At 38.7% G+C, this 15,077-nt stretch overlaps 1 protein-coding gene across 2 annotated transcripts; it reads left to right on the top strand.

Annotated features, from left to right (window-relative positions):
• Positions 1–5,485: 5,485 nt before the first annotated feature.
• On the top strand, positions 5,486–11,009 carry LOC135120405 (protein transport protein Sec31A-like). 2 transcript variants are annotated; one of them, XM_064044711.1, is made up of 32 exons: positions 5,486–5,550; positions 5,662–5,746; positions 5,798–5,909; positions 5,963–6,030; positions 6,153–6,204; positions 6,259–6,353; positions 6,551–6,627; positions 6,691–6,827; positions 6,880–7,003; positions 7,057–7,173; positions 7,225–7,284; positions 7,340–7,409; positions 7,468–7,534; positions 7,588–7,682; positions 7,742–7,845; positions 7,900–7,998; positions 8,058–8,184; positions 8,235–8,324; positions 8,381–8,463; positions 8,514–8,609; positions 8,660–8,786; positions 8,836–8,941; positions 8,993–9,112; positions 9,165–9,243; positions 9,302–9,414; positions 9,463–9,725; positions 9,781–10,067; positions 10,136–10,265; positions 10,336–10,439; positions 10,513–10,635; positions 10,695–10,809; positions 10,866–11,009. In XM_064044711.1, the coding sequence occupies exons 2-32, from the start codon at positions 5,668–5,670 to the stop codon at positions 11,000–11,002; spliced, it is 3,456 nt and encodes a 1,151-aa protein (XP_063900781.1). In that variant the 5' UTR covers positions 5,486–5,550; positions 5,662–5,667; the 3' UTR covers positions 11,003–11,009. The 2 variants fall into 2 exon arrangements, with proteins under 2 accessions (XP_063900781.1, XP_063900780.1); XM_064044710.1 differs by having other exon boundaries at positions 9,778–10,067.
• The last annotated feature ends 4,068 nt before the right edge of the window (positions 11,010–15,077 follow it).

The following is a 15,077-nucleotide window of genomic DNA, read 5'->3' as shown; positions in this document are numbered from 1 at the left end:
TTCGCCTGCTTGAATGCTTTTTAGGGTTTGCAGAAATATCTCCTTGTGTTAAATGTTAAGTTTGACCAGAGCAATTAAGTTCTTTCGCCACAGGTTTGTTGTCCATGTAGCAAGGGTTAGGGTAGCTCTTGGTCCTTATTGTGGCTGCGTTGGTACCACAGTTTGATTGGTTGTTGTAGGCCTTCTCTGGTAATGTTGCAGCTACAATAGTTGGAAATGTGTGCTTCACCGCAAATTGCGTTTTGTGCTTTTGCGTATTGCGCAGTCCCTCCCCACAATCGATATATCGGGTAGTCGTAGAGCAGAAAGTTGCACTGTGTTTAAAAGACCTGGTAGAGATGGCGTTGTCTCAAGCGGTTTGTCTTTGGGAGCTCCTTTTCTCTAACCAGCAGGTGGAAAAACTTCAAATCCAATAGCTTTCGTCGATCACACCTCGGTATATGCATTGGAACACTGATAAAGGGCTCTTCTTGTTGACAATCCGTAACGCCTTGCATGCGCAATTCTTTCTCGATGGTTGGAATGTAGCAATCGCAATAGATTGCTTGGAGTACAAACTTAAAAGGCTTGTCTTCTGGTAATTAATGGGTAAAAGGTGGGGTAGAGCTTCAACACACGTAAGGGATGTTTTGGCGCAAATACATCCGCTCTTACCGAAAATATTTTAATTCCTTAACGCCGGTCCCTAATCTTCGGACTTTTGGAGGGAGTTTTTTAAAATGATGCCACTTCTGTTTTTCAAAAACAACAAATGGCTTCTTTTTTTTTTATTTCGTCCCAAAAGATGCATCGGCTAAAGGTCATACGGTGATGCCGGCGGAATTGACGGCATTGTGAGAAGTTCTCTAGCTCTAGGCCCAACCCTTTTTGTGTTCTTTCGAGGACTAAACTGTTTAATTACTAAAAATAGAGTTTTTAGTGTCTTTACTAGTAATTTTACTATTTCGGTTGTTACAGTTATAACGAATAATGGTTTTTTATTACTCTAATTAATATCACTATAGCTAAGTAATTAGAGATTTACCTAAATAATAGGGAAACCTACTATTTGAGCATACGAAGAAACCTTGGGGACTTTATAAGCGTGTTTAATTTCTTGGTATCAAGAAGGTAAGCTTTCTCTATCGAGAAACAAACTGCACACTTAAGATCTTCATAACAATCAGTGGGTTAGTCCATGACATCGAAACAACTCAGAAAACTAATCTCTACAGTAAGATTAGCCACCGGTTTCCTAAACAAGTTTCCCCTAGTATTTCTTACTTATTTATGTGGACTTGGTTGTGGTTTTTATTAGTACTAACACCATTAATATAACTGTTATTTATTGTTATTGTTGTTGTTTTTTTGTGCATTTTTATGTTACCACTATTTTAAGGATAGTTTAAGTAAATTCTCTTCTTCTCATACAAGACCAAAGTTCATTAAGTGGTTGAAGAGTAGTGTAAAGGTTCTTTTCTGGGAGGTTATTTGCGTTCTTTAGTTTCATTTTTTACAGGAGATTAGTTATCGATACCCTTTAATTTTAAATTAATAACTCTTAGCTCTTTACGGAGATCCTCAGTTGTAACCAGTAGATTAACCGTATTCCATTTTAGAACCTCTCCCAACAATTAGGAGCCCATTATATCCGTGTTATTTATAATAAAGTTAAAAAAAAAAGGTCCAAGTTTGCCAAAAGTAAGCTTTTAGAAGCACTCCTGTATATAACCAAGACTTAGAAATCATATTAGATAACAAAGTAAGCATTTTTTATTTTTTTTTTTAGCACTGGCATACTACCCTAATCCGGATTCCCTTCTTCTCTAGGGGTTGGGGCACGAGTGCCTACCAGTGTACATCGTCCTTTAGAGAGCTCTAATGACTGTCCCGCAGGACTGAAAAAGTGGGGGATATCGGGTTCGGCCTCCCGCCAGTCGGTCTATTGTGGTGGAAAACCGCTAAAAACCACTACCGGGAGAGGCGGTCTTAGGCAGAAGACCCGAGGCCACCTGGGAACACCAGCCAGAACCAATGCCTGCTAGGTCTCCCCGACTAAAGTACGAATTTATAGTGAAGTAAATTATATATTAATAAGGTTCGTCTCTTGCTATGTGCACACGTGCAAAGCTTATTGCTTATCTAGAGACCAGGCAAAATACAAAAAAGCAATAAAAGGTTTTTTTGTCATTAACTAATGAGTGCTTTTTATAGCTCCTATCTGTTATTCTTTCAACACAAGTGTAGAGCAATTAACTACTTGTTCTGTTGTCGGAAGGGTTCTGTAAACCAAAAATACTCCAATATAACGAAAAGAGGTTTAGTGGTTGATACTATTAGATCCCGTCGTCCTTTCAAAGAAACTCAAAATTATTGAGTTCCAGGTCAAAATGTAGTATTAAAAGAACTGCTGGAAGGCACAGTTGTAAAGATGATACAAAGATGCTTGAAGCACTTGGTGGGGTTTTCGATAGATTAGTCATAATGTAGGTTAGTACGTTCTATCCCTGTGTCCATATATATTTGTATTTTTTGGGTGCATTGCGTACAAAGCTCAAGAAGTGGTGCCACTTAAAGACTCGGTAAATTTAATTAATCCAATAAAGAGGGGGTTCATAATAATTCTACGCCATATTAGTATTCACTCTACCGAGACGCGAGTTCTTTATAGGTTTGATTAAAACATCGAATAAATAAGTATGACTCGCTGGACGTAAATAGTGGGGGGAAGAGGATATCACTTCTTAAATCTTTTGACTTTACTGCAGATGACCTCTTAATCATTGTGTACAAAGATCTCTAACTTCTGTACACACAAAAATGTTATCTAAAGAGTTATCGATTAGGTTCTGGCTTCTATTTGTAACGCTGAGCGCTTTTTACGTTTGGTTGTATAAATGTTCCGCCGATGAGATATGTGCAGTAGTGCTATATTTAAAATTGGCGCAAGCTCTTGTGAAAGCTTGCAAATTTTTTAAATTAAGAAACATTCGTCAAAAAATTTGTAAGTATTCGGAGTCGTATTAAATATGGTATATATAAATTGAAATTACAAAGTTTTAGGAGGGTTGACATTTAGTACTAATGCAAAAATTTGTAAAAATTCAACACGAGTTCAACGCTTGCAAATAAATAATAATATCTCTATGACGAGGGAGATATGAGCCGATAACCCACGGATCGTAGCCAGGAAGCAATTTTTGTGCCAGACTTAACCGGCAGCTCTCTCTAAGTCTAGATGATAACCCCCCCCGCGGATATCTCTCAATACCAGTGACACCCACTTAAAAAAACAGTAAATTTGTATGGAGATATCCAGTATTATTATGTAATTAGTAACAAGCACGGTTATAAGAAGGTAGAGCAGTTCGTAAAGAATACACTGCAAAATTTAAAAATTGACATGCCTTTAAAGCCACTGTCTGACAGATTATGCTAATCTACTGATATAGAAATTTAAGCTAGTATTTCCAATAATATGGATCTGACCATGTCATGAAAGTTATGGGGAAAATGTAGCTGGAGGCTGTAAAATTTATAATTTTTTAGAAAGCTAGTTTACTAAGGCTCTAATTAAAAAATTTAATTATGAATAGAAAGGCAGTGTAAGTAAGAAGAAAATTGTAAAATTGTAAATTTAATTCTCAAATTAAGTATATGTATGTCCAACTTTTTTTAATACATATTTTTATAATTTTCAAAAAGTCTAGAAAAATAAAAAATTGACCTAAGACTGCGTTTAAAAGTAGTAAAACCTTTTAAATAAAACAACGAGTTTTTCAAATACTATACGTTTTGACCATGTAAAGGCTGTTTCTCCATATGAGCGTTATTTATATAGCTGACCAACTGTTTTCTTATAAGCTTTATTTACTAGGTGACCTATAATAAATAGATAAAAATTTTTACTTGTTTATGACTGTCTTTTAGTATTTTTAATTGTATAATATACACAGAGTAGTAAATAAAAGTTATTGTTGAGTGGAAAACATCCCTGGGGAGTTGTTTACAAAGTTAAAGTACCTGAGTCTTTAACTAAACTCTAGATATTACAAGTTAGTGCATTTAATATATTTAAGCCGACTATATAAATTTAATTTAAGCACTAAAGCAACTTCTTTCTACCCTTGGCGCTGTTCACAACAGACCAAAAAACGAAAAAAAATTAAATGCTAAAATGCTCGAGTGCCAGTGAAGTACCTACCTTAACCCTAGTTACAGCGGAGATATAGAAATTTTGCTTGAAAACAATATTTATTTCTGTTAATTCCTTGTATACCCTTTTCGTAATTAAAATATTGTCTTTCCCATTAATACAGTTTAAGAGAGGTACCTAATAAGACTTATGGAATAATTACACGTATAAATATCCTTGTAACAAGACTCTCTTTTGACAATATCGCTCGGGTGTAAAGTAAACAACTCAGGAAATATACCTTTTGATCATTTCATTATTTTTTGTCAATTAAGGCACTACTATTTAATCGCAATGACTACACGAAGTGGGGCCTACAAATAAATAAATAAAAATTGACAAAAGGAGGGTTGTCTTCGGTTAATAGACCACTTTGGTGGTTTTCCGTTCGGATAACTTTTCTGGTTAGTTATTTACGCTAACAAGTTGCTGCATTCATGATGGTAGCACCTAGCCGTGTGTATCACTTTCTTTACCAGTTTTAGCTTGCTGCATACTACTTACCTGCTGGCCAGCGAGCTCACGATTTAAGACAACGCCGTACTGTCGCCTACCTGACGCGCTTTGAGGCCTTAGCTACTCCTGTTGAGAGTTCAAGCGTACGAAGCTTGTTAGCTCAACCAGAAACTATGAAAAGCTTTTTAAATGAATGAACAAAAGTATTTTTGCTAGTAGAACTATTTTTGTATCTTTTTTAAAGAAGCATGTAACTTCGTATATTACTCATCGTATTAATAAAACCGTGTTCATTATAATAGTACAATTGTTCTAAAAATCTTGCTAACTCTAAAATTTCGCCAAGATTTGTAAAATAAATCCCCCTACCCCCTCACTAGAAACTGATCAAACGCGACGCGTATATTTTTAATTATTCGAACTTTCTCAGTACTGCAAGTTAAAGTTGCTGCATACTCTTGAGAAATACTAGTATTCAAGCCATTTTTAATACTTTCTAATATTTAAATATAACATTCTATTACTTATTCAGAATAACTATATTTTAGGTCTACTATTATGTATACCTCATGTGACTAGCTTACTCTGGTTGTTCCAATCATACCTCGTAGGACGGTTTTTCTCTTAAATAAAAATTTACTTAGAAGTTAGCAATTTAGAACAATAAAATTTTAGTTTTTATGAAGCCTTCAAAATTATTTTTAAGAATATCACAATAAAATCTGTCATAAAAGTTTTTTTTTGAAATACTTTTTACAAATGATCCGAAACATACTATTGATAACCAAACAATAAGAGTGGGCTAATTGTGCCCCATAACAGTCGGTGAATAACCGCAGATTAACCATCCGTTGCCGTAACAACGCTTGGACTCTTAAAGGTCTATTCCTGGCCTTCATACTCGTTGACTCTCTCCTCGAGTAAAGCTATTTCCAACTTTTCAAAAAAGTGCACATTACAAAAGCTTAGATCAGAGCTTATAACTAATTTGACATACCATTATTATTTTTTTAAAATTTTAACTTTTTTAGCTTAATATGAAAATTAAAGAGTTAAATCGAACTTCTCATGTAGCGTGGAGCGCTCCAGAGGTTGATACTGTACTTTTAGCTGCAGGTTCTTCATTATCTAAACACACTGGATGGAATCTTTAATAAGTTTTTTTAGGAACAAGTGCCCAACAGGTGGATTTATCTTTTAATACCAAAGCTGAATTGGAAATTTTTGATCCTAACACCAGAGATAACGAGCCACTAGGAAAAGTTGAAACGTCCGAAAGGTAGACTATATTTGCTTTGTTTTGATCATATAGATTTCAATAATCCTTTACAGGTTTCATTGCTTAGCGTGGGGATCTTTTGGTGTTAGTAACGGCAATAGCACCAAGGGAATAATAGCTGGTGTTATATGATATTTCTCTACCTATATTCTTTTCATGATTGTAAATATTTCGCTAAAAATTCACACTTTATTTTGGGAAATAGGTAATTATATTCGTCATAACGTATAATCTTGTATATAGGCGGGCTTGACAATGGCGCCATTTGCTTGTGGGATCCAAACCGTATAATAAAGTACTTTTTCTCTTTTCAACTCTTTAATTTTTACGTTATCGGTGTTTTTTTTAGCGGTGACTCTGCTTTAATATTCGAAAGCAAAAAGCATGTGGGCCCTGTACGCTCCGTTCAGTTCAATCCTTTTCAAGCACACGGCCTGGCCTCTGGTTGGTTATGTTATACTGGAGGAACTTAGTTTTATACGAGCGTCCTTACTATTTAAGATGTTTTTTAGTGCTTGTTGTACAAGTACGGTTGAAACTTTTTTCTTTGAGTGACGTAACTCTTCAACTTTGCCTTCCCATTGGGCTTTACTTTTCTTGCGGTTAAGCAAACAGTGCATTGAATTCTTTTTTTACATTAGGTGGAAGGAACTGCGACATATTCGTATGGAACGTGGAAAAGGGGGAGCCTAGGCAACTCCTACCCAAACCAACACAAGTAAGCACAACTCTGCTTACCTTTTCTTTGGAAATGAAAGATACTGACGCCCGCCTCTGCTAGGCCGAGGTCAACAGCATCGCGTGGAACAAGCATTGCTCGTATATTCTGGGAAGTTGTGGGGGCGACGGCGTCACATATATATGGGACCTGCGCGCTTCCAAGACTATTTTTAGACTGAACGAGGCTAGCAACGAGCGGTTTTCTATTTATCTGCTTTTACAGTGCATGAGAAGTACGAGTGTCCTACAGCTACCGGGCGTCTTGTATGGAGTGGAACCCAGAGTCCTATATGAAGCTTGTAACTGCCTTTGAAGATCCGCGGTTCTCGGCTGTTCAGCTGTGGGACTTGCGCAGCTGCCATACCCCTGTCTACGTAACGTGCTTACTGTGGACTCCTTATAATAAAACATATGTAGCCTTCTTTAGACGCTGATGAGCCATCAGAAGGGCGTCCTTTCGTTGGCTTGGTGCCCAAAGGACTCTGATTTGCTAATGGTTTCGAGTATCGACTGCAGGACTGTTGTGTGGAACCCTAACACGAGCGTACACTGTTAAGCATGCATGCGAGAAGCTTTTCTTACGCATTGTAAGTAGCAGAGCTGGTCTGTTGTAGCGGAACTTTCGAACTACAAGAGTCCTGTTTACGACACCAAGGTGCCGTGTTTGACTCTTGTTATCAGTGGCCTGCATGGACTATGTTGACTTTCAGTGGTGTTCCAAAGACCCCAATTTGCTCTGCACGGCGGCCGCACAATCTTTAACCATCCACAATGCCTTTGGTTTCTCGCTAAGCTTGTGTGTGTGTTCTGGTCAATAACTAGTTAACCCCTCATGCAGTGTCAAGAAGTAGCGACTCCAGAGACTCTCAGAGCTCCGTATTCGACTCTGCGCCGGCCGATCTCAGGTTGGAAACCCCTGTTAATCGCCGCATATAATCTGACATGTAACCCATTGCAGTATTGCCAAGGAGCCCAGGTGGCTTGGCCGCCCGTGTGGAGGAATTTTTGGCTTTGCGGGGCGTCTGGTGCGCTTCAGTAAAGGATCAAACAAAGGTTGGCAGAAAGTTAATGGGAATTTGTTTGTTACTTAATTATCATTTTATAATCCCAAGTTTTCATATCGAGTATTGCTACCGATAAGGGGTTAGTACGCCGCTCTGTGGAGCTGAAAGCTTCCTTAACCCAGAATACCACCTCCGCCTACTGCGAGAAAAGAGTTCTTAACTATATTTATTATGCAAGTATTACGCCCAACTTATTTCCAATGCAGTCCTCCGAAACTACCAGTCCTGAAGAAAAGTCGATATGGCTACTAATGAGAAATAACTTTGAGGACAGCAAAAGGGGCGGTTTGATGCAATTATGGGGGGTATGCTGGGATTTAGCGTTGCAGTGTCGGAGTTTTCTTAGTGGTTCTCATAATGGCAGCCGCAGACAGCCCCTCAGAAGGATGTCCACTCGTCGACCACGACCGCCACCTCGTCTCCCCGACCACAGTCATATACCGAAATGGACCCCTCCGAAACATTTTCCTTTGAAAATCTCTCTCTTATTGGTGAGCCGCTCTGGCGCCACTATGAATTTTGCTAACTCCAGTTGGTTTAGAAAACACTCACTCGGATGATGAGGCCACAACTGGCAAGGAAAACCGAGAAGATGCGCCGGGCTCCTTTGCCTTGGACGGTATGGGCTCTGGTACTGGATTATTAACTTTGCCTCTTTCTATATAGTTACGCTCTCTCGTCTACCAGAGCTAGATAACGACATTGCGCAGTCGGTTCTCTCGGGTAGGCTGCCGGACGCTGTGAAGCTCTGCCTCAACAATGACAGACTGGTCTCTACTCTTTTAAAGCAGGAGACTTCAAGTTTACTTTATATTTGCAGAGCGATGCTTTGTTGGTTGCTACATTTGGCTCTTCCCAGCTGCTAAAAAGCACGCAAATGGAGTATTTGCGGAAATCCAACTCCAAACTCAACCATGTATCTCCTTTTGGCGTGGGTCCTGTAAAAGTCTATCACTAGTCGTTTAGCTACTTCGCATCTTTGTGGACTCGGACTGGAAAATGGTGGTCTCCTCGATCGAGCTTTCGCAGTGGAAGGAAATCTTCGCATTCATATGCACATATCCAGACGAAACCGAGTTTACTTCTCTCTTTGGTTCACGTCTCTTATTATTTCATCTGTTTTACTGAGGCTATCATTGTAGACATTCTGGGCGATCGTTTTGAACACGCGCAAAACGCCGAATACAGCTTCCAAGCGCTTCTCTGTTATGTATGTTCGAAGAACGTCTGCAAGTTTTCCGCGGCTTGGTATTTACTCTTAGACGCTGTTGCGTTTAAGAGTCAGCTCTTTTCGTTTAGGAACAAAGTAAGACCACTTAATGGCGAAAGCCTTTACGATTTTGTGGAACTCGCACTGATGTTGTCCGAGTCAGCCGGCGAGCCGTACATTTACGACACTTTCTTGTGTCAGAAGATTCGGTACGCCACTTTCTAGCCGCTTCGCTTTTTTTAGTGATGATATTTTTTTAAGGGAGTACTGCGAACTAGTCACCGCGCAGGGCTGTGTAGACACGGCTCAGTACTTTCTAGAGAAGCTCTCTTCTAATGATGTGCGTATTCTTTTGCTGCTCTCCCCCCTCCCCTGCACCTTCTCTTCACGCACGTTAGCTGCATGTTGCCATTTTGAGGGATCGAGTGTACAAGTTGAGACCTGACGGGACACAGAGGGACTTTCCCTTTGAAGCATTGGAGGTTCCCCTGCCTTCGGCTCCCCGCGAAAAGTACTCTTTTTTCCACGTTGCTGATACTTGTCTTCGACTCTCGTGCAGCGGAGACGCCGCGGACTCTGCCTCCTGGGACCCTGTTGAGCGGCAGGGTGGGGGTAATGGCCCAACGATGCCCTCGCTGGACACACGCGAGACCTTTCCACTGCAGCAGCCATACCATCACCAATCCCGCTACCCGCCTTCTGGTCCTCAACACCCGTTATATGCTCAATACCAACCACCAATCCCCCACCAACCCTATCAACAGCCGCCGCCCCAGCACCATACGGCTTTTCCTCCCACAGACCCACCACATCCGGAGGGGGGTATCTATTTTCTGGTTTTCTGTTTATTAATGGCAACGTGACTCTCGCCAAGCAGCTAATTTTCTGGGGGCCTATCCGCAAAGTGTAGCTCCTCTAGTAGCCCCGCCCGTAAGTGAACAGCCCGCTTACATCCAGCCAAGAGTGGCTCCGCCCTCCTTTCCACCAAGTAATAAGCCGTCCCTCTGGGAACCACCAAGACCAGTCACCCCAGCGAGCCTCATAGGGGGACAGCAGAATGCTCTTAGTTATCTGCCCAATCAGCATCTTCCCCTGTCTTCCTACGGGACTTCTGTGCGCCCCCCGAATCTGGCTAATGAAATGGCCGTTAGACCTCTGAAGAAGGTAGGCCCGTGCAAGGACTGTTCGCACACTGCTAACTGTTCAACGTCTGTTTCCCTATTACCGCGCAGACTACCCCTACCGCCAACGCCAATGTTTACGAGCACATGGGCACCGGCCTTGCCCCGACCGTTGGCATTCTGACGCCCAACCCACCAGGGTCAGCGCAACCTGTATCTCAGCAGCGGTACTACTCGGCAGGTTTTCAGTTTATTATTTCCTCTTGACTTTCTCCTAGGCGGATAACGCTTATTGTTGGTCTTTTTTGTAGTCAATGGAGTTTCCCAGCAGCAAAATTTTGTTGACCCGAGTTTTCAGTTCAGTAGCCTCCCATCGAAGGCCCAGAATACCGTTCACTCTTTGCCAAGCAACATGGTTTTTTTTATTAGTTCTTGTAGAAAGTTTGAACTGTAAAGTTATCTGGGGCCATTAAATAATTTATGCGTAGCCCGCTGCACCAGAGCCCCCTCAAGAGTCTTCTCTTAATAAACCACCTATTCCCGAAAAATATACAGCAATTGTTTCTTCTTTAAACGATGCCATTACTCGCTGCTCAAAAGTTCAAAATTCGGTATATTGTTTTCTTTTATACGGGTATGAAAGTTTTTACTGTTTTCCATAATCACCGAGATCGTCAAAAAAAAACTTGACGAAGTCAGACGAAAGTTAGAAGACCTGTTCGACTCTCTCAGAGAAGATAATGTTCGACCTGAAGTGCTCCAGTCTCTGAACGAGTACTGCACTGGTAGTGCTTACTTTCTTATAACGGACGTCATTATTTTTTACACGCGCCCTTCACAGCACTTAGCGAACGCAACTATTTACTATGCCACAAGGCCTACACGTTTATGGCAACTACTCCAAACTCTTCCAGTATATCGCACTGGTTAACTTCCCTCCGAGCGTTGACCCAGTTGCTTGTAAGCAACCGTCTTTAAGATGCTAAATAGGCAGTGTCACTTCAATAAAGCTCTTTTGCCTATATTTTATTGCATTTTCTGTAAACATTGGAGTTAGCCTTTCATCTTAATTCTTTTACAGACCAATTTTTGTAAGCATGGCCTCCCTGATTCATTGCATTTTTTGACACGGAGTTAAGCTCAAAACGCAAATTTTTTTTATAAAACGTAGTAAACATATATAACTTATTGAAATGTGACTCGTACAGGATAGTGTTTGCTACTTATCTATTAGCATGAGTACTGGATTCAACAGAATATATGTCGCTTTTCTTGCAAAATAATTTTCCCCCAGGGTTTTATATCGCTATTACCAAAAACTGGGAGCTGCATAAAAAGTAGAGTAATTTTCATAGTCTTCAATGTTATAATATTATGAGCCACAGGCTATGACTGACTGTCTTGCCAAAGACCTGAAAAGAAGTAGTATGTACCTTATTGAATTTGTGGTTTTTACACAACTAAAAAGGTGTAAGTAAAAACACTATTAGCCTAACGTGACAAGCGAATATTTCACAAAGCAGCCAATGGGCCAAAGAAGAGCGCACCGTTGTGGAAAGAGAGAAATTTAGTTTACAATCTTATTATGTAAGCATGTAGTTTAAGACTGTCAAGATAAGAAAAAGAGCATAATTCGTCAAAAATGTTCCACAATCCAGTGTGAGGGGAATAAGCCTGCAGAAAGATTTGCCAAAAACCAAAGCGAAAATGAATAAGAGACGATATTATTTTAAAAAAGAGTCTGTTAAAAAAGAAGCATTAAGTAAAAATGAGTTACTAAAGGTTAACAATGGATACAGGAAACCTAACAAATAATTAATATAGGGACGTTAAGTGCAGGTTACAATTGGTTAATATAACCAAGCCAGAACTAGTATTCTAAAACCTTTAAGAACGTAAATTAATAGTGACAAAAAAAAACTTCACCGTTAACAAAGAATGAGAAGAAGCAGTTTAAAAAACCGCCTTGCATTTATGGCAAGGAAGAAACTGCCGAAATCCCACGTTTTCTAATAATAATAGCACTGATTTTCAAGTAGTAATTTTATTAGATGTTATAGAGAATATAAGAAAAAAAGTAGATTACAAATATGCTCTAATCTAACCTCTGCACACCAAAAAACAGAAAGGATAGCATAAAACCTTTATAGACACACAAATATGATCACAGAAGCTCTATAAGATTTTTGGGATGTAAGGATATATATGACCTAACACTGCAAACAGTCGCGTACTGAATGTAATAAGAAAGGGCGCAGAGCAACATCGTGGAGACGTTGCGGATGCCATGGCATTAACTGTTACGATAGCGCATATACCTCGAACATCTAATTTTCTTGTACCCTGGGGTCAACTCTTCTCTTAGATAAAAGGCTTCGGCCCGGTAATAATTCTTGTTATATTCTTTATAGTGAGCAAGTCTTGCTTCTCTTTTATGAGGTTGGTTCTAAGATTAACCTTCTTGTTTTCTAAGTTTCTTTTTAAGTTTAATTAGCTAATTCTTTTTCTTTTTCATATATTATAATTTCGTTTATAATAAAATGTACTTAATAACCTTTTTCACTTTTATTCTTTTATTTTTTCATTTGTATTTGGCGCGCTTTATTATATTCACAGGTTAATTTTGCTTATTTTGCCTAATAGTGAGATATAGAAATAGCATGTAAAAGTAAGCACCGAGCTACTAAAGTTTACAACCTAATACAGTGACCAAGAAACCCCCATCACCAAAGAAATGGAATACTCTAATCGGAGAAACATTGCCCTCTCACCAAAAAGGTCGAGAAACATACGCTTATCCTTACAGTATTAACCCCAAATCACGCATGTAAATGATCTACCCACTAACTTTAACTGGGTTTTGAATAGCCCCACGGAATAATGTACATATTTTTCAAAAAAAAAAGTGATCTTTAAGCGATCTTTAATTCGTTTTGTGGGAACAACATACCCATTAGATGTTTTAGAAAAAATAGTATCCGTGCTCATTGCATACATGTGCTGAACACTTAACACAAGCAGCCTTTGGTTTTTCAATCTAAAGATGGTTTAAATAAAGCACAGCAAGTTTGTCTCCGGAGTTTATGGGATCGGGTATTCACTGGGGTGAATTATTTTGTCTTTCTCTTTGCTCGCCACTTAGACTTTTCTGAATTGCAGATTTCACCTCCTTCATTAGTGGCTTAATCAATATTCTTTTTATATAAGGTTTGGCTTATTGAAATACAAGTTCAAAGAGATAATTCCTTCTGACACATATCTTGGTTCTTTATCGGCAAAAAATCAATTAATTGATTCCTGCTTTATATGACATGCTATGATAATATCTTAAAGGCCATAGTCGAGTGTGGCGGTAAACAGAATATGTAAATCCCATCTGTTTAAAAGTATCAACACCTTAGAAATTTATTATCTTAGGTTTCTTATTAGCTTCGTTAATGCTTTTTTGGGAATGCTTAGTATAAAAGGAACTATATTTTGGTTGTGATCAAGTCATATTGGGATGGAATAACCGGCTTACTTTTATCAGAAAGAAAGCTTTGAGGGATCTACCTTCTATATTTTCTTAGAGTCCCAAACAATCGTAAACTTGTCGTTATCGAGCTAAGTTCCGCGAATGGGATAAAAGTAAACCTAATATTCATAATTATTCCAATTAGTACCATGAAAAGATTGAAACAACGTTTAAGTAATATACAGGAAGTTGACCTTGAGTAGGACGAGCTTCTTTTCTAATGTAAGGTACAGCACTTACTATTTATAAGGAACGGGAACACAAATGATAATTACTTTTATACCGCATTTGCCCGGCTTTGTTGCGGTATAAATACGAAAGGACATTTTATCACGAAAACCCAGTAGTTGTTCACTTGAAGTACAATATTCATTAAGTCATCGTACGTTAAAAAAAAAGGAAGCAAATTTATCTCGAGGGCCCCCACTTGTCCTGTTGGCGAAGATAAAACATGTTTTTTGGGCAAAATGTGCTAGTCATAAAGTATTATTATGTTCTCGGGTTCAAAAGCTGCCCACAATTCACAGTACTAAGGGTGTCAATCCTTCCAGCAGCTGGCAAAGTAGGCGAAACCAATAAGAGCAATAATTTCTAAGTTATTTGTTGTGGTTAACTTATGTCAACAAATAGCAATCTCCAACTGTTTATTTCCGTCATAACATTTCGCGCGGTTCCTCTTGTGTCAGGAATACAACAGATGTTTATTTTTCATTTTATAGAGTAAAGTACCAAAAGAAATAGAAGGCGAATTATCAACAGTTTTTTTTCAGAATGGTTTTTTTGTTGTTAGGTTTTGAATACTCAGGTACATTTTTTTTCGTAAACAGATGCAAATATACCGTTTTCAAGGTCAGAACGAACAGAAACATGATCTTTTGTAGTCATAATGACCTTCGTCAGAATCATATTACTTTTTTTCTTTTAACCAATCTCGTTAAAACTAGATTGTATAGGATAACGTCGAGAGTAAAAGACGGCCATAAAATCACAAACCTCCGAAGTTTGGATCTCTAGCCTCCTTGACTTTCTTATACGTTTGAGATCATGGCTTACCAACTATAAATTATCTATCTACTTTAACACCAAAAACATAAATAGCATACAGTAATACTAATTAATGTTCTTTTAATACAGCAAAACTTATTCTACGACCACATTTAATAGGGTTACCCGTCAACTTAAAAGCAAATAATGGTTAATTAAAATTAGCATTAGATAACTGACAGATTGTTATTGTAGAACATAACCTTCTGTAAGGTTTCGAAAGCGCACAGAGGAAATGACAACTTAGAAAGTGTCAGGATTACGCGTAACCCCGGTTAGTATTCTAGGGTTGATAACGGCTAGCCACGTGGGTTTTTTTCGTTGGCTGTTGTTTAAGATTTCTTATCTCCTTTGAAATAGTTGGTAAAGGGCTTTAGAATTATTAAGTTACTTTTGAAAGAGATATAAATTGGACGTTAAGAGGGAATACAAATTGATGAAGTTTCCTTTGTCCTTAAAAGAAGAGTATTTAAGAAGTTGTCACCCAATCTTTTT

Source organism: Zophobas morio, unplaced genomic scaffold (assembly GCF_036711695.1).
Source record: "Zophobas morio isolate AGI-343-1 ecotype UQ-CSIRO unplaced genomic scaffold, CSIRO_AGI_Zmor_V1 ptg000379l, whole genome shotgun sequence".
Lineage (NCBI taxonomy): Eukaryota > Metazoa > Arthropoda > Insecta > Coleoptera > Tenebrionidae > Zophobas > Zophobas morio.
This window is presented reverse-complemented; position numbering and strand designations above follow the sequence as displayed.

Excerpts from the sequence above, each read along its gene's own strand:
- LOC135120405 (XM_064044710.1), top strand. The coding sequence starts at position 5,668 with ATGAAAATTAAAGAGTTAAATCGAACTTCTCATGTAGCGTGGAGCGCT. Across the intron at positions 6,828-6,879 it reads AACGAGGCTAGCAACGAGCG|CTACCGGGCGTCTTGTATGG; the intron begins GTTTTCTATTTA and ends AGTGTCCTACAG. Across the intron at positions 7,999-8,057 it reads GTTTGATGCAATTATGGGGG|CCGCAGACAGCCCCTCAGAA; the intron begins GTATGCTGGGAT and ends TCATAATGGCAG.